Source organism: Erinaceus europaeus, chromosome 8 (assembly GCF_950295315.1).
Source record: "Erinaceus europaeus chromosome 8, mEriEur2.1, whole genome shotgun sequence".
Lineage (NCBI taxonomy): Eukaryota > Metazoa > Chordata > Mammalia > Eulipotyphla > Erinaceidae > Erinaceus > Erinaceus europaeus.
The window spans coordinates 38,467,991-38,489,847 of record NC_080169.1 but is presented as its reverse complement, the minus strand read 5'-3'; the positions used below and the strand labels follow the sequence as shown (position 1 = coordinate 38,489,847).

Sequence of the window (21,857 nt, the reverse complement as noted above, 5' to 3'; positions counted from 1 at the left end):
CTCTAATATGTTCTCACCTTTCTGTTAACAATACTGTTAAAATGCCACTGGGGTCAAGAGGACTCGAGCCAGGGTTCAGATAATTCCAGTTACAATGAAGCACTATCTCTCCAGCATCTTTTGGGCCTTTGTCACTGGGAGCTGGGCATGGAGCTCGGGATCTGAGGAACCCCAACACAGCTCTACCAACACCAGAATTACATGGGATCAATCCTGTGTTCCAAGAGATAAGACACCTGAAGACCTGCTTCATTGCTTGTGAAGTGGGCCCCTGCAGGTAGGGAGCCCAGGGCCCAAACCGAAATCCTTCCACAGGTCCTGCAGGTCCTTACATTTCCTACTACGGTGCCTTTTAACTCCTTCCTGTCCCTCCTCTTCCCTCCCCTTCTCTCACCTTCCTTCCTCTTCCCTCCCCTTCCCTCCCCTCCCCTTCCCTCCCTTTCCTCTTCTTCCCTTCCCTCCCCTTCCCTCCCTTTCCGTCCTCTTCCCACAGCTTCCCTCCCTTTCCCTCCTCTTCCCTCCCCTTCAATCCTTTTTCCTCCTCTTCCCTTCCCTTCCCTTCCCTTCCCTTCCCTTCCCTTCCCTTCCCTTCCCTTCCCTTCCCTTCCCTTCCCTTCCTTCCATCATACTATCTGTGTTTCTTTCTTTAATTTCTTTTCTATAGGACAGAGAGAAATTGCAGTGTGTGTGTGGGGGGGGGGGGACCAGAGAAAGAAAGATAGACACTTTCAGACCTGCTTCACTACTCATGAAGCGTCGCCACTGCAGGTGGAGAAAGGGGGTTGGAACCTGGATCTTTGCTTAGTCTTTCATTCTGAACAGTACTATGTGCACTTAACCAAATGCAACACCAACTGTCCCCTATGCAACACCACCGTCCCCACACCCTCCAAAATCTATAATAGAGAATCTCTTGTTGTTGTTCCTGTTCCTGTTCCTCCCCCCACCTCTATCCCTCTCTTCTCCCTCTCCCTCCCCTCTCTCTCTTCCTCTCCTTCTCCTCCTTTTCTTCTTTTCCTTCTCTTTATTATTTTTCCTCTTTCTCTTCCTCCTCTTCCTCCTTCTTTTGCTCCTTCTTCTTTTCTAACCCTTCTTTTCAATATCACTTTATTGAAAAAAGCATCCATTTATAGGATTTTTTATTGTCATGAGGGTGTATTTTCCAAAGATCAGTATCAGTACACGTTATCCTCAACCAAACCACCAACTAATTCACCAACTAATAAGCCATAATGACACTGCACATCACGCCCCTAAGATGGCACTGGCCACGTGGTGGCTAAACCAGTAAAGTGGTAAACAACTTTGTGGAAGTTGGACGATCCAACTGAACAGACTGCATGCTGTACACGTGAACTGTTTTATGATTGGTAGAAGGCTGCATGATCTATGAATGCTGTATGTTTGCTTAATGCCCATTGGCTGACTATGTAACAGTGAAAGGTACTTAAGGTGGCCATAAGAAGGAAAAAAAGGGAATTGAGGAAGAAGACTCTGATGTCCGTGTCGTTGTTGCGGGCCAACAGCAACATAATTCTACCCTGGAAACACAGTGACTAAAGTACCTAACCTACCCTTAGTGGACCACCACCATAAACCAGAGCTGAAGAGTAGTTTTGGAGGAAAAATCCTAGCTGAAAAAAAAAATGGTGCCAGGTGGTGGCTCACCTAGTTAAGCACTCGCATTACAGTGTGCAAGGACCCAGGTTGAAGAATCTGGTCCTCACCTGCAGGGGGAGAGCTTCAGGAGTGGTGAAACAAGGTTGAAGATGTCTATCTTCCTTTCACTCATCCCCTCCCCTCTCAATTTCTCTTTGTCTTTATCCAATAATAAATTAAAAATATTTAAAAATAAATACCATCATAAAAACACATTAGTACACCTATGTAAATTGTAGCATTTATAATAACCAAGGATATAATTTAAAAGCATCAAAAATGAATAGATAAATAAATATAGCATATACACATATAGAAATAATACTTGCTTGTGTATGTAATACACAATAAATACACATATAATATATACTGTATACTTGTATATATGTGCTTTTTTCCCAATGGACAATTTTTACAATATGAGAAGAAGCAATATTATGTCATTTGTGAGAGCCAAGATAAACTGTGAGGACATTTTCCTAAGTGAACTATTAGAAATGTAAAAAATAATTTATTTTTAATTTTGTAAGTAAATGGCTTCTCCAACTGACTGGAACTTGATTTAGGATAATGTGAAATTAAGGCATTTGCTTACTTCATTTGGAAATATAAAGAACAAGAAATGAATTTCAATTTTGTCAAATCACTGACAGTTTTTGAAATTTTTATAGCATTATTTTAACTACCTTGACCAATATTCCATAAAAACTAAAACTTCAAGAATGATGTTTGATCATAAATTTTAATAAAACTGTTTTGTCATGTCTAAGAAGTTCAAAATCATATACTTAAAATCACTGATATGCTTAGGGTGCTAAGGTAATAGAAATGTACACATTTGTAAGTATTACTTTCTTTCATTATTGCAAGACTTAAATGTTGAAATACTTAAGATACAGGAACATGGAGAAACTACCAGCAAGTTCATTCTTAAGCAGCCCAATAAATAGGAACCAAGGTGGAGCTAAATCAAAAAAGATTATTCAGCCAACACACATTCCAAAAATAAAATCTGGTTCAGAGCCAGTAACAGCAGAATTAATCAATGTACATCAGAAGAAACAGGGTCGAAAATGAAAGACATATATTGACTAAAATGGAGTAGCAGATTCCAATTTCAGACCAATTTAAGACATTTCACACAAATGGTTTAAGTGCTTAGACCTAAAAAAAGTTTTCATTTGATATCAATTTATCATTTACTATAACAAAATTGATTGTGTCGATGACATATTTAATTCTACCTACTTTACTTAAATTTTTACATGTGACTATCATTGCAATCCTATAATACAGATGAGGAAACCGAGGTGTGCAGCCTCACACTGGAGCTCATTCTGTTTTATAGGATATCAAATTATTTGTTTCTCACTCACTGTGCTAAATAACCCTCTGCCATTATCCTTGTTTGTACAAAAAAGAGTAATTATCTTTAAGTGGCTTCCAAAACAGAGTCAGTTTAACACTGGGCATATGCCAAAAGTAAAAGCTAATCCAAGCAGTAGAAGTTAGAAAACAGGCTAGCACATGGTCTGAAATTGTTTAACAATGAACTGAATAGATATAAAGGTGAAAGTCAAATCCCACTTCTTTACTTGTCCATCTTGATGACTCAAGAATAAAATACACCTCAAAGACACAATTATGCTACAGGGTAGATATGTCTTACAAGGCTACTTAAAATGGAAAAAGGACTTCATATTTTCATTATCACTGCTTCAATTTTCTCCTTCATATTCTCTCTCTCTCTCTCTCTCTTTCTCCTGTGTGTGTGTATGTTTGTTTGTGTGTGTGTGTGTGTGTGTGTGTGTGTGTGTGTGTGTGTGTGTGTGCATTCTTCTATGTGGTTACCCAGAGGTATCTCACATGTGTGATTTCACCATTCAGAACAACTTTTCCCAGCTGGAAACAGAGAAAAAGGAAAAGACAGCACCAAATTTTCCCGGGGGGGGCTGAGACAATTCCCAAAAGTATATGAAGGGCTCAAAAGGCAAGCACCTGACCAGGTGAGCTATCTCCCTAACCTTAATGTCCATGTATTTAGTAGAAAAGAAGTAAAGGTTTCAGGAACAATAAGTGTGGGTAGAATATTGAAATCTGTCTAATCTACCAGGATAACAATTCCAAAAATCATTTGGGGGCCAAAGTTATAGTTACCAAGTTCTCTTCCTTACTTTTCCCTATAAGCAACAATCACTGGAGAGATGGTAGCTGGTGGAGATATGAGAACTTGATCACCGATTCCTACTGTTTATTTTAATATTTATTATTGCACTGGTGGTACTTTGTGCATATAAGATTTTACTAATCCTGGAACAACTTTTTCATGATTTTTTTCACATAGATGGAACAATTCACCACACTGTCATACCATCTTCGATGGAGCTTCCCCCCAGCATTGTACTGCTAAATGGTGTCAGGCTTTGAAGCTAAGGCCTTCCTCATAGTAAGGTATAAATTCTACCAGGTCAGCTATCTCCTGGCCCACAACGGCTCCTAGAATTAGGACATGAATAACAACATATTTTCTAATGTAACAAATTTCATTTAAATAAAAAAATGAATCAATGTAGGTTTTTTTTATTTATTGCTTATTGTGCCATAGCTCTGTGCCAGCAGATCTTCTTGAAACAAATGGTAATGTTGCCATTTTTTTTAGAGTAGGACACTAAATATCTATCATTTATTGCAATGATGAAGACTGTCTCACTAAAATCTACATCTGTGAGGTGAAATTTTACTTTTCATAGTGAATGAGCAGAGAAGTAGCTTATTCCTCAGGTCCTATCACTAATAAACAGAAGACAAAGTAGGAATTCAAAACTGACAAATAGATTACCTGTGAATCCTGTGTTCTTTCAAATAAATCATATAACTTGATGTTCTTCAATAGGAGAAATTACTAGTTAGAAACAACTTAACCTCACTGATTCTTATGAAAATTTGACAATGTTATTATCATAATGACAGCATTTTTCAAAAATAATTTATGTGCAAGATAACACATTTTTAATATAGCAATTAAATAATCCTAAGCGGCAATATGTGGGCAGATAATGATTCATCAGGAAGTATCAGTAGATACTACATAGAAAATATTATTATCCCTGACAAGATTTGGAGTATGTATCTCAACCCTTTGCTGTTGCATGAAACCACAGCAGGAAAGAGTGACAAACTAATAATGTGATAAGCTCAATTCTCCACCATGGCAGGAGTGAGAACTCAGGATATTATAACAACAGTTTGGATGACTTTATATACAGTGGAAAAGAAAATTACACTTCTCGCACACATGTCAATGGAAATGTTTCCCAGGGGATGACACAGCCTGAAATCTTAAACAGGAGCATGGTCTCAGCATGCTGTAGGCAGCCACAGCAGGCTTCATATTAGTTGCCTTCAGATTCTGTGGGGGCAACACATAACTCTGGATGCCAATAGCACCAGAAGCTTTAACCTTAAAGACAAATAAAGTCTTATAGAAAATAAAAGACACTGAATCTTAAGGTTTTAAAATACGACAGTTTTTTACATGATGGTCAACAATATGCTCCATTAACAATGCATTAGTCACTCTCTATATAGCAAAATGACAGTTGTAAATAGTTTTATCACTTAATATTGTGAGCCAATTCTTATTACTTGACATATATTAACTCATTTAATGTAATCATTATAAAGGATGGCATATATTCTTTCCTCATTTTACAGGTGTGAAAATAAGATACAGAAATACTAAGTAACCTTCCCAATATATAAAGTATGTGAGATCAAGATTTAAAAACAAACTGCCTGGTATGCCAGTGGCCTAACCAGGAATCCTGTGCCAATATCATTTTATGCTTCCCACTAAAAGGAGAAATACTCTCCTATCATGACAAAAGTTTAGAAGTTGGGAGAGCACTCATACTTTCAGTGTTTAATGGACTAAATATTGATATGACAGTAAAACATATAAGTTAATGTCCTAGCCATAGCAATCAGGCAAGAGAAAGGAATACAGATTGGAAGGGAAGTCAAACTCTCACTATTTGCAGATGATATGATAGTATACATATAAAAACCTAAAGAATGCAGCTGAAAGCCTCTGGAAATCATTAGGCAATATATCAAGGTGACAGACTACAAAATTAATGTAGAAAAATCAGTGCCATTCCTTTATGCAAACACTAAATCAGAAGAGGATATCCAAAAATCACTCCCATTCACTATAGCAGAAAAATCAATAAAATATCTAGGAATAGACTTAGCTAAAGAAGTGAAAGGCCTGTATACTGAAAACTATGAGTTGCTATTCAAGGAAATATAAAATGATACAAAGAAAGAGTCATGTGGTAGAGCACCAAGTTAAGCACATATAGTATGAAGTGCAAGGACCTACTCAAGAATCCAGGTTTGAGCCCCTGGTTCCCCACCTATAGGAGCGTCGACCTGCAAGTAGTGAAGCTGGTCTGCAGGTGTCTACTTTTCTCTCCCCCTCTGTATCTTCTCCAACTCCCTAAACTACTCTCTGTCATATCCAACAACAAAAACTGAAAAAGAAAATGGCTGCCAGGAACAGTGGATTTGTAGCACTGGCACTTAGCCCCAATGATAACCCTGGAGGCAAAAAAAAAAAAAAAAGATATGAAGAAGTGGAAAGATATCCAATGCTCATGGATTGGAAAAATTAAAGTAATTAAAATGAACATTCTAACCAGAGACATATACAAATTTAATGCAATGCCCATCAAGGTCCAACCAATTTTATTTAAAAGAACAGAACAAATATTATAGTGATTTATCTGGAATCAGAGAACACTGAGAATTGCCAAAACAATCTTGAGAAAAATGAACAGAATGGAGGGATCATACTCCCAGATCTCAAACTATAATATAACACCATCATAATCAAAATGTCATGATACTAAAATAAAAATACATTCACAGACCAGTGGAACATAATTGAAACCTCAGAAATAAACCCCCACACCTTTGGACATCTGCTTTTTGATAAGGGGAGTCAAACGATTAAATAGAGGAAGGAGGATCTCTTGAATAAATGGTGCTGAGAAAACTGGGATGAAACATGTCAAAGAATGAAACTAAACCACTTTATCTCACCAGAAACAAAAGTCAACTCAACGTGGATTAAGGACATGGATGTTAGACAATAAACTATCAAATACTTAGAGGAAAATATTAGTGGAACATTGCTATCTACATCTCAAGAACGTCTTTGATGATGCAAACCCAACTGAGGGAGGGGCTGGATGATAGTGGGTTAAGTGTACATGGCACCAAGCTCAAGAATGGTATAAGCATCCCTGTTCAACGCCCCCCCCCACCTGCAGGGGTCTACTTCACAGGCTCTGAAGCAGGTCTGCAGGTGTCTATCTTTTCTCTCCTCCTCTCTGCCCTCCCTTCCCTTCTCAATTTCTGTCTGTCCTATCCAACAACAATGACAGCAACAACAACAATTAACAACAAGGGCAACAAAAGGGAAAAAATGGCCTCCAGGAGCAGTGGGTGCATTGTGCAGGCACCAAACCCCAGCAATAACATTGGAGACAAAAAGAAAAGAAAAAAAAATCAAACCCAACTGCATGGAAGACTAATACAAAAATAAACTATATCAAATTGAAATGCTTCTGCATAGCAAAAGAAATCATCACCCAAACAAAGAAACCCCTCACAAAAGAAACTATCACCCAAAGAGACCCCTCACAAAAGAAACTATCACCCAAAGAAATCCCTCACAGAATGAGAGAAGATACTTACATGCTATACATCAGACAAACTTAGAAACAAAAAAGCAAATGACCCAATTCAAAAGTGGGGCGAGGATATGAACAGCATATTCACTCAGAAGAGATACAGGAGGCCAACAGACATATGAAGAATTGCTCCAAGTCACTGATTGTCAGAGAAATGCAAATAAAGACAACAATGAGATACCACCTCACCCCCGTGAAAATGTCATATATCAGAAAGGACAACAACTACAAATGCTGGAGAGGAGAGGCTGTGTGAATGAAGTATCCCCTAGCACTGCTGGTGGGAATGTACTTTACTTTTCCCATAGTTGGGAGCTACTCTCTTCTCTGATCTAGCTTTCTAGTCTTACTTCCAACTCTTGACAACATCTCCGCAGACAATACCTTTAGCCCACCTGCATGCTAGTTGTTGGGCTCAGGCGAAAATTAGTAAAGTCATGAGCCCCTTGGAATGTACCTAAAATGGATTTCTTTTCTTTTTCCAAAATGGAGACCCCAAATCTCATCTGCAATATTCTTACCTTTAGGTTCCTGATTATTAAGTAATTTGTTCTGCTTTATGTCTTAATGCTTTTCAGCCACCAAATGATAGTTGCTACCATGAAGCCAACATGACTTCCCTGGGCAGACAACTTTACCAGTGTGTCCTAGAATCCCACCTCTCCAGAGCCCTACTTGTGAGGGCAAGATACAAGTATCATCACTGCAGGTGAGAAGCAGGCACTTGAACCAGGTCCTCCTGCATATCTTTGCACATAGTACTATGCACATTTAACCAGGTATTTTAAAATCCTAACCTAGGATTTTCCATGTTGTCTTGCTTATTCAGAAGTGTAGTAAATGCAATAGACATGATATCAAAACCATTTTTTCATTCACAGCTCATCAGTTAACCTGTCTTCTTATAAAATCTATTTTAAATGTCTTTTTACATGCACTATGTTACTTCTTACTACCAAATTATATAAATCTCATTAATCTTTGTGTCAACAAATTACAGCTTTCATGTTTATAGCATTTTTCTTTATTTTTTCCTTTCTTTTTCTTTCTTTCCTTTTTTCATTTTTTGTCTCCAGGGTTATTGCTGGGGCTCAGTGCCTGAACTACTAATCCACTGCTCCTGGAGGCCTTTTCCCACCCCTTTTATTGCAGTTATTATTGTTGTTATTGATATCCTTGTTGTTGGATAGGACAGAGAGAAATTGAGAGAGGAGGAAAAGACAGGGGGGAGAGAAAGATGGATACCTGCAGACCTGCTTCACTGCTTGTGAAGCGACGCCCCTGTAGGTAGGGAGCCAGAGACTCCAACCAGGATCCTTACACTGGTCCTTGTGCTTAGCACCATGTGAGCTTAACCCACTGCACTACCACCCGACTCCCAGCATTTTTATTTCTACTTATCTTTGAAGCTTCTACATTGATTACTAAATGAAGCATTCTTATGATATAATTGAATATATCTCTATATTATCTAGCCCCTCAAAATTTAGTAGCCTATAATGTTTATTACTTCAATGTTAAATTTTGCTTTCCAATTCAAATAGACTTTTAATACTTGAGAAGAATCAGTTAATATAATCCAACTATCACAACAATAATTCACTTATTTATTTCAAAATATTTGTCCTGTTAGAACCAAAACTTTGGAATATTTTTGTTAGTAATTATGCTAAGTTTCATATAAGCTAAACCGAATTCAATGTTTTCTTTAGGTAGGCAACTATGTCTCCAAATCCCTCATTCTCCATATCAAATATTTGGAGTTAAATTTTAGTTCTTATTTCCTTTCTCTCTTTCTCCTTTTTTTTTTTTTTGTTTACACCACTTTCATACATGCTTTAAAGTATAATATGTCTTTATTTCTCAAACTTTCCTTTGTTAGTCTTAGTACTATAATAGCTGAGTCTCAACATCTCTAGTCATCATTATTATTCCCATGTTTTAGCTTATTCCAAAAGTCCACTGATGGGCTAGGGAGAAAATATATGGTCATGCAAAAACTTTCATGCCTGAGACTCAGGTCCCACTTTCCAACCCTAGCACCTCTATGAGCCAGTGCTGAACAATGAGTGCTCTGGTCTTTCTCTATATCTTCATCTCTGTAACTCTCTCATTAAAATAAAATAAATTAAATGTTTTTTAAAAGTCCAATGGCCCAATACTAACTTCCCATATCCAGATGCAAAATTTAACTTTCTGAAGTCTAATATTGTTAATGTTGGCCCACCTTTAAAACCAGTAGTTGTTACTCACTGCCTAACTCAAAAGTTTAATGCCATTATGTTTTTAATTCCATTTCATTTTACATTTTTAACTCTTCCTTTATTTATACAAAGTAAACATTTAATTCACCTTCTTTTCTCAAACATATTCTGGATCTTCCTTTTATCTGTAGTGTTTTCTTCTTATTGATCTTAAGCTTATTTTTCAAAATTCATCCCTATTCATACTTCTTCCATAAAGACTTCTCTATCCCCACCTCCAATTAAATACAAAAATCTCTAAAGAATGTTAAACTTAAGTATATGGCATATACAACATTCTGGAAAAACATAATATCATTCATTAATGAGTTTTTTAGTCTTCATTAAATTATAAAATAAGGATTCTTAACAACAAAGAGCATATAGAAACTGAAAATCACTGATAAATATTTTTTTAGTTTAGAAATTATTAAATATAAATGTAGACAATAGAAGTCTTTTTTACCTAAATTTACATCAAAACAATTAAATTGTGGTTTTGGTGGCTCAGATCAGGTTTTGACTATGAGAATTATATTATGGAGTCTTCTTTACTTTTTTGATATTGGTTTACATATCAGTTTATTTATTTATTTATTTATTTATTTATTTATTTATTCTGAGGGGCTAGCCATCACCAAAGCTTCACCCCTCTGAAAAGTTTTTTTTTTTTTTTTTAGAATAAGACAAGAGAATGGGGGAGGAAGGGATAATATTACAGAACTAAAACTTCCCCCTTTGTTTTGAGAGGCCTAGTTTGAGCCTTCATCTCTTGCTTGGCAAAGCACACATCCTCCCAAGTAAGCTATTATCTTAGTCCTTCTCTCTCTCTCTTTTTCTGTCTTTTTCTTCTTGCTTTTTATTTTTCTAGTCACCATAGTATTCTTTTCTCTGCCACTATGCTTTTTCAGATGCCAGAGCACTGCTTAGCTCTGGTTTATAGTGTGGTATTGGGGATTCAGCCTGAGGCCTTTGATGTCTCAGGCAAGAAAGTCTTTTCTGAATAACAGTTATGCTATCTTCCCAACCCTCACACCATTCTTACCATTCTTATTTCTACATGTTTTTTTAAATTTTTTTTCACTCATCATATTCTCAACTTTTGAGGACCTCCTATTTGTTAATTGTTTCCCCCCCTCTTTAATAAACAAAGTCTTACTGTGGATGTGAGAATAAAACATTTAAATTGGGCTATCATAAAGCAAATCACCATGCTGTCTTCCTTTTCTACAACTGCTCATAACAACTACACAAAGTATCTGCACTTATCTGCACCTATCTGCTTCCTTTTCTACAACTGCTCATAACAACTACACAAAGTATCTGCACCTATCTGCACCTAATGTAACAATTAGTCAATACAGACAAAAACCTCACTCTGCCCCTACTTCGGTCTGTCTATGTCCTTCTATGCCACAGTGTCACTAAGTCTCCATCCTCCCAGGCCCTTTTATTCTTGACTTTTGTCATAAATGGAGTGTCTTCAAGTTGGGTTTTACATCTAATATCCTAGTTCCTTTTCTTTTGGATTTGATACTTGATTCACGTTAAGCTTTTCCTTTTCCGCATGAGAAAAGGTGGAATCAAACTGACATACTTAATGAGCACGAAAGGCACATTTACTTGTACCCCAATGCTGAATTAGATCTGCTACTTACTGCTACTTATACTTGTAAGTATATAATACCTTATTCACCAGAAATGCCAAATTGAAAATCAAATTATTAACATAAATACTTACATTCAGCATATTTCTGAAGTTGGGAAAATTCTGAGGGGCTGATGTGGGACCATTTTTCCTGGTTTGTCATGATGGTAGTAATGAGTTCTCTTACATAACAGATCAGATGTTCCTTATTCAAGTATTTGGCAGTATTCTATGATTCAAAGTTTCCACATGGCATGTTCATGTTAAATTTCCCAAGCTTTCAAAGCATGTGGTCTGTCAATGTGAGTTCACTATGGATGTTAATTTAATGTCAATAATGTATTAAAGTACTGCAAAGAGAAAAACACAAAATGAAAAGATTAGCATTATTGCACAGAGGAAAAACAATCACAAGTTTTAGATTGTCAAGAATTTAAAAATGTTAAGTATGTTTTCCTAAATTATTCTATTTTCTGGAATACTCAGATTATTCATTCATACTTTAATAGTTATTGACACACATACATATATATTCCTAATACAAAATCATAAATAAATATGTCTAGTTTTAGAAAATATTTTATTCACTTTTATAAATTTTTCATTCTAGCAGAAAATAACAGGCCAATTTTACCAGTCTGAACTTACTAGCTCTTTAATATGAAAACGAACAGTACATAAAAAATCTAGATCTAAAATACTAAAGAAGATTAAGTGGCTTTTTATAGCTCCCTGAATATGTTATCTTATAATGCACCGAATTTCCAATAGTGTTTTGTCATGAACACTAAAAGATATATATATAATGTAGATTTTGCCTCCAGGGTTATTGGTGGGGCTCAGTGCCTGTACCATGAATCCACTGCTCCTGAAGGCTATTTTCTTCCCTTTTGTTGTTGTTGTTTTTTTTTAATCGCTGTTGTGGTTATTATTATTGATGATATTGTTGTTGAATAGGAAATCTAGAGAGGAGGGGAAGACAGAGAGAGGGAGAGAAAGATATACACCTGCAGACTTGCTTCACTGCCTGTGAAATGACCCCCCCTTGCAGATAGGGAGCCAGGGGGCTGGAATCCGGATCCTTACTCTTTGTGTCATGTGTGCTTAACCTATTGCTCTACTGCCCCCCCCAAAGGTTATATTTTTGTGATCATGAAAACACTTGAGGGGAGGAGATCTTATAATTTGGCTCTTTATTCATAACAAAAATGAAATCTTTAATTTTCTTATTTTTTAATTTTTTAAAATTTATTTTAATGAAGGACATAAATAGAGAGATAGATCAGAGCACTGCTGAGCTCTGAATTCTGGTGTAGTGGATACTGAACCTGGGATCTCAAAGCCTCAGGCATAAAAGTCTTTTTGCATAGCTATTATGCTATGACCTGATCCCATAAAGTTAATTTTACATTAAAATCCTCAATAAAATTTTGCTCAGAGCAATTCCAAATACCTGACTAATTTGCTTCAAAACAATAAATAGCACTATCTTAAGTTATGCTTAAAAATAAATCCTTAGGTTGTCATAGACTTATATTTTACTACTATTGCTGCTCTAGAAAAATAAATCTGAATCTGATAGTATAAACTCATAGCTTCTTTATCCAATACTACTTTATTTTATTTTTAAAGAGAGAGAAGACAGAAAAAGATAAAGATAAAGGAGAAAAGCCAGAGTACTGTTTAGATCTGACTTACAGTGGTGTGGGACTTGAACCTGATGCCTCAGAGCTTCAAGCATGAAAGTCTTTTCATAACCATTATACTATCTTCCCAGTCTAACTATATAGTGTCAGCTATGGACTGGAGACAGTAATAAGTTGCTCAAGGCTAGCAAGATATATCACCTGAGAAGTGATTGCTTTGTCATACATGTGACCCAGGTTCAAACCTGGGCCCAACAGCACTGAATCTTTGACTCTTTTCCCCTGTCTTTCTGTTTCTTTCTATCTGAAAACAGTGCTCTGGAGTAGTTAAGCCATGATGAATAAAAAATAAATAAAAATCTTAATAATCAGTTAGTCTGGTACAGTATTTGTTAAAATAAATAAATAAAATACTTTGGAAAAATCACTTAGCTCATTAAATGTTAAGAATGAGAGACCGTTGTACCTACATTTGATCTTAAAACCTAATATTTCTTTAAAATACATTTTTCTCCAATTTCATGCCTCAAATCTCACTGTTAGATTTGTGAACTTTGCCTTAAAAAAAACTGCCTTGTCAGTCTTATCTGTCTTACCTTACCTTATTAAGAATGCTGGGTTTTTGTACTCAGTTTTACAAGGCAATACTTTGCTATCTAACTGGAAAATGAAGACAGTGGTGTTTTAACACAGTGTCGACTGCTGGTTCTGTATTTCTTCTCAGGTGATTCACTTGTACCCCAACAATAATTTTACAGAAGCAACGCAAATTAAAAGGAAAGAGAATATATGATGATGGGTATTAGCTTGTGTCTTCTACTCATATTCTTCCTAATGATTCAACCCTTCACATCATTTTTTTTTCTAATTCATTGCTTCTTTCTAATTGCATGCAGTTTTGGTATAGCTATAAAACAAGGCGTCCTATCACTCCAGTCCAAAAGGAGACAGATGACTCAGTCACATTTGGCACAATAGCCTGCTTCATGGAGATTTAAATGTTGAGTTGAATGATTCAGGAACAGGATGAAAATGATTATATTCAAATAATTAGAGTCATACTGGTTTACCTGTTCTAACCCTGACTCTTCATCTCTAAACTGTCAACTTCACAAAGATATCCTAATATGGTTTCAACAGACTAGTCTCTCTCATTTGATCAGAATTTGATAGATCTAGTTTCTGTTGTCTATATACACAAATTGTTAATATATGATAATGGTAGTTCATCTATTTATGCAAAACTGTTTACTGAGTGACTTGCAGATTTTATTCTAAGGTACTGGAAATACAACAAATATCAACATACAGAAGATGAAAATCATGTTAATTCTAGAAATACATTCAATGAAACACTACAGGGCAATTAAGAAAAGTGATATTGTACCCTTAGAGTCAAAATGGATGGGACAAAAGTTACTAAGTAGGTGAAATCAGACAGTTACCAGATTAGTGTCCTTATATAGAGAATATTGATAATTGAAGTGGATGAACTTGCCAAAAAACAAAGAAATGAAAAGAAAAAGTTGGTAACTTGTCTCTCAGACTATGAGGAATAGATCTATAGGTAACCTGTGCTTGTGGGTCACAGAACTGTGGTTGTGGGTGTGATGTGGAACAATACGTCTGTGGTCATATAATCTTGTAAACTATTATTGTTACTAACCAAAATTATTGACAAACCAAAAGGCCTGGTTTTGGGGGATAGCTAAAATCAGTGGTTTTATTAGATTCTTGAAAAACCACAGTAGTGGCTTGGCTTTTAGGTAATAAAGCTAAGTGTCACTAAGACTAGGTGAAAGAAAGAGTCAAACTCACTCCTAAGTTTTATTTATTTATTTATTTATTCCCTTTTGTTGCCCTTGTTGTCATTTTGTCATTGATGTTGTTATTGATGTCATCATTGTTGGATAGGACAGAGAGAAATGGAGAGAGGAAGAGAAGACAGAGAGGGGGAGAGAAAGACACCTGTAGACCTGCTTCAACTCTTGAGAAGCGATTCCCCTGCAGATGGGGAGCCAGGGGCTCGAACCGGGATAGTTTTGCTGGTCCTTGCGCTTTGCACCACCTGCGCTTAACCCGCTGAGCTACTCTTACTCCTGCTTCTGTTTTGTCTCCATTCATCAGCTTCCAAGACTCTTGTATCCCAAGAAACCATGCCCCAAGTGGCAGCATGGATCTCAAGAAGAAAAAAAGGGAAAAGAGAAGTGTTTCTGCCAAACACCAGCTTAAATCTTCTGTTTTTGCTTTACTATAGTCCCTGTGTTGTTATGACATATGATAAAGCTAAAACAACACTGACTAATAGCGCTCATGTAGCCCCACCTTCCTTTTTGTTGATTGGCTATTAACAGTCATAATGGACATTTTCCCAAAAAATAATGATAATAATAACAATAATTAATAATAATAATACTGTAATACTAATTGTTGTTGTAGCGGTCTGGTGTCGGGCTGCACCGCAGAGAAGAGAGTGGACGTCCAGAGCAAAGGGGTACACAAATCTTTATTATAGGATGGGGGGGGTTGGCTCAGACCACATGGAGTCAGCCGACAATGGCTGTCCCCACTCCCTGACCACGGGGAGAGAGAAGGGAGCAAGATCTGAGAGAGGGGGAGCTGAGAGCACAGAGAGAGAGGAGGGGTGAGGGGGCTTTTTATTGGGCAACAACCAGGGGTGACGTGTGGGGCCAGGATTGGCTGAAGGGGGCACTGCTAGGATTTCGCGGAGTGGTAAAACCTGAGGGCAGAGACTGCATCAGAATAATTCCTCAGCAACATCTCCTCCTATTCCTTTCGAGACTGTTTTGCTGTTTCTGGAACATTTATCTCTGGACCACTCTGTGGTTTCCACTCACTTGGGAGCACTCAGAACAGCCAGCGGAGTCGGGAGGAGCCAGCAGGCGGGAGGCAAGGCACGGAGCTGCTGTTTCCACCTGGTGGAGCAGCCAGCCAGCCTGCCGCGCCCGGACAATCCCGCACACCGCGCCCGCAGCCCCGCAGCCCTCAGGAGGCCAACGCCAGCACACAGGAGCCCGATGCCAACACTCTAGAGCCCGATGCCAACATGCAGGAGCCTGATACCAACACGCAGGAGCCTGAGGCCAGCCCACAAGAGCCAGCTCTCCACCGTGTGGCGCAGGGCACTGGACGCATGATCCCTCCACACTGCTCGACCACTGCGAGCAGGACAGCAGACATGGTAGGGCCATTGGGCAGGGCCGCGGCGGCCTATCATGGCCACCACCCCGCCCGCGCCTTCTACAAGGCTGGCCCGCCAGCCCTTGGGCTATCAATTCTATACAGATCCCGGACCTCCCGGACCCCCGGGCTCCCTGCTGAAACTGGGTCCCCTGGCCGAGATCCTCAGCTCAGTTCTGAAGGCAGACAAGCTGGAATACACAGAGATTCGTGCAGAGATTGCAACCTGCAATTCCTTGAAGTGGAGCTGCATGGGAGGCCACCTCCGGATGGTGACCCCCCCCCAACAACTAAGACAGTACAGATCTAAATTCGTGTTTAAAATGACATGTCTTAGTAACAAAGGTTTCTCTCCTTGTGTATTAATGACCATGTTTATGTGTATGTTTAAAGTTTGGTAAACAGTAACTTTAAGGCTAAAATCTTACTAGTCAAAGTTAAATGAAAAAGGTTTTCAGCGTAATTCTCATAAAGATAAAATTAACTTACATTTAAAGTCTGAGGTAAAAATTAGTTAACAATCAATATATTTTAACTAAGTTGGTCTAAACAAAAGGTTAAATAGACTTGTTGATATGTAAAACTCTTCATTACCTTCTCTATTAGAAATGGTCGATCGCACAATGGCTATGCTAATGAGGTTTCATGCCTGAGGTTTCCTTTCCTGCACACAACTCCATCTTGAATGGGTGTAACAAAAGGTTAAAAAGACGTTGTTGATATGTAAAAGTCTCAAATTCCTTCTCTATTAGAAATATGCTAATAACAAGTTTTGTTTCATAGTAAGTAAATTGCAGCCAGCTGCCTTTGGGACTCTAGACCGCTCCCTGCCCCCATGCAAATGCCCATTGAGGCAAGTACGCCCCCCAGAGGCAAGAAAGTACACCCTCCAGAGGCAAAAAATGTTTTTTTTTTTTTTTTAAATATTTATTTAATTTATTTATTCCCTTTTGTTGCCCTTGTTGTTTTATTGTTGTAGTTATTATTGTTGTTGGATAGGACAGAGAGAAATGGAGAGAGGAGGGGAAGACAGAGAGGAGGAGAGAAAGATAGACACCTGCAGACCTGCTTCACCGCCTGTGAAGCGACTCCCCTGCAGGTGGGGAGCCGGGGTTCGAACCGGGATCCTTATGCCGGTCCTTGTGCTTTGCGCCACCTGCGCTTAACCCGCTGCGCTACAGCCCGACTCCCGCAAAAAATGTTTTTTTAAGCTGATAAAGTTTTGCCCACAGAGGCAAAAAAGGCCCCCTCAGGCCTTCCCTTGGCAACACACTGGTTCTTGTTACTTGCTTACATGTTTCTCCATGTTTGTGCCAGTTTCTTTTTTAAAAAAATGCCTGTATGATATAGGTTTCTGTTCACCCCACACCCTTGATACTGTAGTCATTTAGTTAAAAAGAAAAGGGGGAATTGTTGTATGCTTTACATTGGGTTGTTCTAGTTCTCCCCCACCAAGAGGTTTGGATCAGTCCAGTTAGTTTCACTGGCCCGCTTGGCCCCACCCCAAAGAACCCCGAGAGAGAGTTGGAGAGTTCCAGAGTAAGAGAGAGTGTTTGCGCCACCACAAAGAGACAGCAGAGTTCTGTTTGGTGATTAGTTTGGTTTAGTTTATGAATCGTTGTTCTTGAATAAAGAAATACAGCTTCCCTGCACAGCCATATGTCTCCGCGTCTCTGTTACCCGCCTGTGAAGCTAGCCTGGCCAGCTAGAGCCTCTGAATTTTAACAACATTCCTCCAATAAAAATTATTTGGAAAAAGAAAGAAAAAGTTGGCTATTGGAAGCTATGGAGTCACACAGGCACTGAGCCAGTGAATTGTATTGGCAAAGCTGGAAGCAACAACAACAATGACAAAAGCCTTATTGTATTTTCTTTTCATTTTCATTCACTTGTATGCATGTAATAGATTGGATACTGTGTCAGCACTCCCTTATATACCGTATATATGCCAGTAAGGATAAGACTTTTTGGATTACTGCTGTTATCCCAGTGCATACAAGAATAATTAGTATTTTGCTTTATATGTTTAAATATTTTTTACTGCCATCAGATCTATTCCAGAGGCTCAGTGCCTACATGAAAAATTTTGCTTTCTATTTCCCTTTCCTTTACTTGATATGACAGAGAGGAACTAAGAGGAAAGTGGCAGAGAAGGATAGAGAAAAAGAGATACCTGCAGCTTAAATACTAGTGAAGCTTTGCCCTTGCAGGTGGAAATAAGGGGCTGGAACATGAGTCATTGTACATGATAACTTGTTTTCTCAAGCAACTGCACTACTAACCAACTCCTTTGTTTGACATATATTAGCTAAATACTTGTAGAACAAATTCAAACGTATGCATATTTTTCCTAAGGAAACATTGGGCTGAAAAGAACAAGAAGGAATTTTTGAAGCTGAGAAAGTAAGCGATGTGTACAAAAAATGGTTCAGGCACAGACATAACTGTAAGCTTTCCTCCTAACAAGGAACCACATCTTTTGTCTTCAAATGAAATAAAAGGGTATAAACAAATCTGTATTTGGATAGAAAGTTTTTACATTTAAAAAAAACATTTTTAAAATTTAATTAAAATTATTTCTTCTTTCCCTCCCCAAAGTCCTTTGCTTTGGTGCAATACACCACATCCAGTCCAAGTTTCACCTTATGCTTTCCAATACCATCCTTTCTTGTTATGTTACACATGTGAGTGAGATTATCAGTATTGGTCTTTGTCTGGCTTGACTCCTTCAACACAATACCTTCATGTGCTGAATAAGATATTGCAAAGGAGATGATCTTGCCATTTTAAAAAGATGCATAGTATTACATTGTACATATGTACTACAACTTCCTTAACCATTCATCTGCATTTGGGTACAAAATTTCAAATCATAAAATAAGTCCATTTCTAGTATTCTGATTAATCTCCAGACAGTTTTCCACCAGGTTTGGACCAATTTGCAAAATAAATAAACAAATAAATATTTTAAAACAAGGCTTTTTTTTTCACAGTTTGTGAGTATTTTCTGTATGCTTTGTTTTTGGTTAACTCCATACTTTTTAATATCAAAAGTTACACATGAGTACCAGGTCTGCTTTCAAGTAATTTTATAATGTCAAAGTATTACTGAGTATTGTAATTGCTAATCAAGTCCCAAAATCCTATTCATGGGTGGTGTCACAACTTAGTTTTTTCAATTTATCATAATCTTGTCATCTCAGTTCCTCACTTTTTGTATTGAGAGGATTTTCTCTAAATATATTTAATTTGCATTATAATATAAGATGCTTAGAAATAACAGAACTTATAAAGGACTTGAAGTAAATGTTTTTTGTTTCTTGAATTCGGTTTATTCCTGCATATTTTCTTTAAATAAAAGTTCTTTTCTTATCCATCTTTTAGTGGAAACTTTTATCCTCAACAAACTGGTAATGTCACTACTTATGTACAATGTGACATGTAGTCAAATTAGAAAGAAAGGGAGCACACAGATAAAGAAGCTTTTTCTGTAAATATATTTCAATAATTTTAGTGACATATCAGGAACCTGTATAAACACAAATATTCTAATGTGATGAAAGCATTTACTTATAGTATCTGCCTTATTGTCAGTGTTTAGATAGACAATGATAGTATTCATCTGGGAATCCCTGTAGTGCATTCCCAAACTTCCACTCCCCTGCAAGAAGCTTTCATTAAGCACATAAAATGAGTGTCAGACTGCTCTCCACAGAGGTTGGACCAGTTTACATTCCCACCAGCAGTGCAAAAGAGTTCCTCTGTCCCCACAGCCTCTCCAGCATTTGTTGATGCTATCCTTTGTGATGTATGTCATTCTCACAGGGGTGAGGTGGTATCTCAATGTTGTCTTTATTTGCATTTCTCTGACAATCAGCAACCTGCAGCAATGTTTCATGTTTTTATTAGCCTTTTGGATCTCTTCTGTAGTGAAAGTTCTGTTCATATCCTCTGCCCATTTTTGGATTTGATCATTTGTTGCTGAGGAATTATTCTGATGCAGTCTCTACCCCCAGGTTTTACTACGCCCCGCAAAATCCTAGCAGTGCCCCCTTCAACCAATCCTGGCCCCACACGTCACCCCTGGTTGTCGCCCAATAAAAAGCCCCCTCACCCCCCCCCTGGGCTCTCAGCTCCCCCTCTCTCAGATCTTGCCCCCTTTTCTCTCCCCCCGTGGTCAGGTAGTGGGGACGGCCATTGCCGGCTGGCTCCACTTGGTCTGAACCAACCCCCTCCCCATCCTATAATAAAGATTTGTGTACCCCTTTGCTCTGGACGTCCACTCTCTTCTCTGCGGTGCAGCCCGACACCAGACCACCACAACAACAATCATTTGCTTTTTTGGTGCTAAGTTTGCTGACCTCTTTGTGTATCTTTGTGATTAGTCTCTTGTCTGATGTATGGCATGTGAAGATCTCTTATTCTGTGAGGGGTCTCCCTGTTTGTGTGATAGTTTCTTTAACTGTGCGGGAGATTTTAAATTTGATGTAGTCCCATTGATTTGTTTCTGCTTTAGTCTTCCTTGCAATTGGATTGTATCATCAAAGATGTCCTTGAGGTTTAGGTGGGAAAGTGTTCCACCAATATTTTCCTCTAAGTATTTTATAGACATGGACCTTCCATATGACCCAGTAATTCTTCTCTTGGGGATATACCTCAAGGACTCCATTAACACCCAACCAAAAAAATATTTGTACACCTATGTTCATAGCAGCACAATTCATAATAGCTAAAACCTGGAAGTAACCCAGGTGTCCAACAACAGATGAGTGGCTCAGAAAGCTTTCATATATACACAATGGAATACTATGCAGCTATTAAAAATAATGAACCCACCTTCTCTGACCCATCTTGGACAGAGCTAGAAGGAATTATGTTAATTGAGCTAAGACAGAAATATAAAGATGAGTATGGGATGATCCTACTCATCAACAGAAGTTGAGAAAGAATAGAAAGGGAAACTCAAAGCAGGATTTGACTAAATCTGGAGTAGGGCACCAAAGTAAAAATCCTGGAGTGAGGGTGAGGGTGGATATTCGGCTTCCCAAGGCTCTGGGGGTGGAGATGGATGGGTAGGATGGGACACAGTCTTTTGGTGGTGGGAATGATGTTTATGTACACTCCTATTAATTTGTAGTCATATAAGTCACTATTTAATTAGTATGAGAGGGGAAAATTTCTCGTATGTCTCAAACTTTTTAAAGCACAGACTGAGTCTTTTTAATACATAGGTTGAGTCTTTGATATGTTGACTCTCTCAAAATTCTAGACCAGGGAGAACAGAAGCAACTGGTGGCACAGCTATATACAAGATGTTGGGTATTATACAGCAAATCCTAACAAAGGGATTTTTCAAAGTTAAAACACTTACCAAATAATGTGATTATAACAATAACTATCTATTGTCTTCTTGAACCCTAAGACAGCAGGAACCTCACATTTCCACTATAAAGCCTGTATTTCCCCCAGTCCTGGAACCTCTAATGCAGGGCACACTTTCCTGCATGCTTCCCTTAATTCATACCAAATAATACTGCATCCACTGATCCCAACCTAATCAATGCAAGGAGTACCACTTCAGCATGCTTCACTTCAGACTGTGTCCAGAGACTTCAGGTGTGGAATTACAACCCTTCAGCTTCATTAGTGGGATGAGACCTTTCCTCTCATGGTATTCTGTAAATCCATTCCAGACAGTTTA

The 21,857-nt window shown here is 38.0% G+C and overlaps 1 protein-coding gene across 8 annotated transcripts in view; it reads right to left on the bottom strand.

Annotated features, from left to right (window-relative positions):
• DGKB (diacylglycerol kinase beta) overlaps nucleotides 1-21,857 on the bottom strand; it is a 918,246-nt gene that overhangs the window by 833,850 nt on the left and 62,539 nt on the right. For 6 of the 8 annotated variants that reach the window (XM_060196157.1, XM_060196160.1, XM_060196152.1 and 3 more), the window contains exon 2: nucleotides 11,403-11,659. In XM_060196157.1, coding sequence (XP_060052140.1) covers nucleotides 11,403-11,472 — 70 coding nt within the window. In that variant the 5' untranslated portion in view covers nucleotides 11,473-11,659. Of the gene's footprint in view, nucleotides 1-11,402; nucleotides 11,665-21,857 lie in introns of those variants that run through there. The other 2 variants (XM_060196153.1, XM_060196158.1) reach the window with 1 other exon arrangement.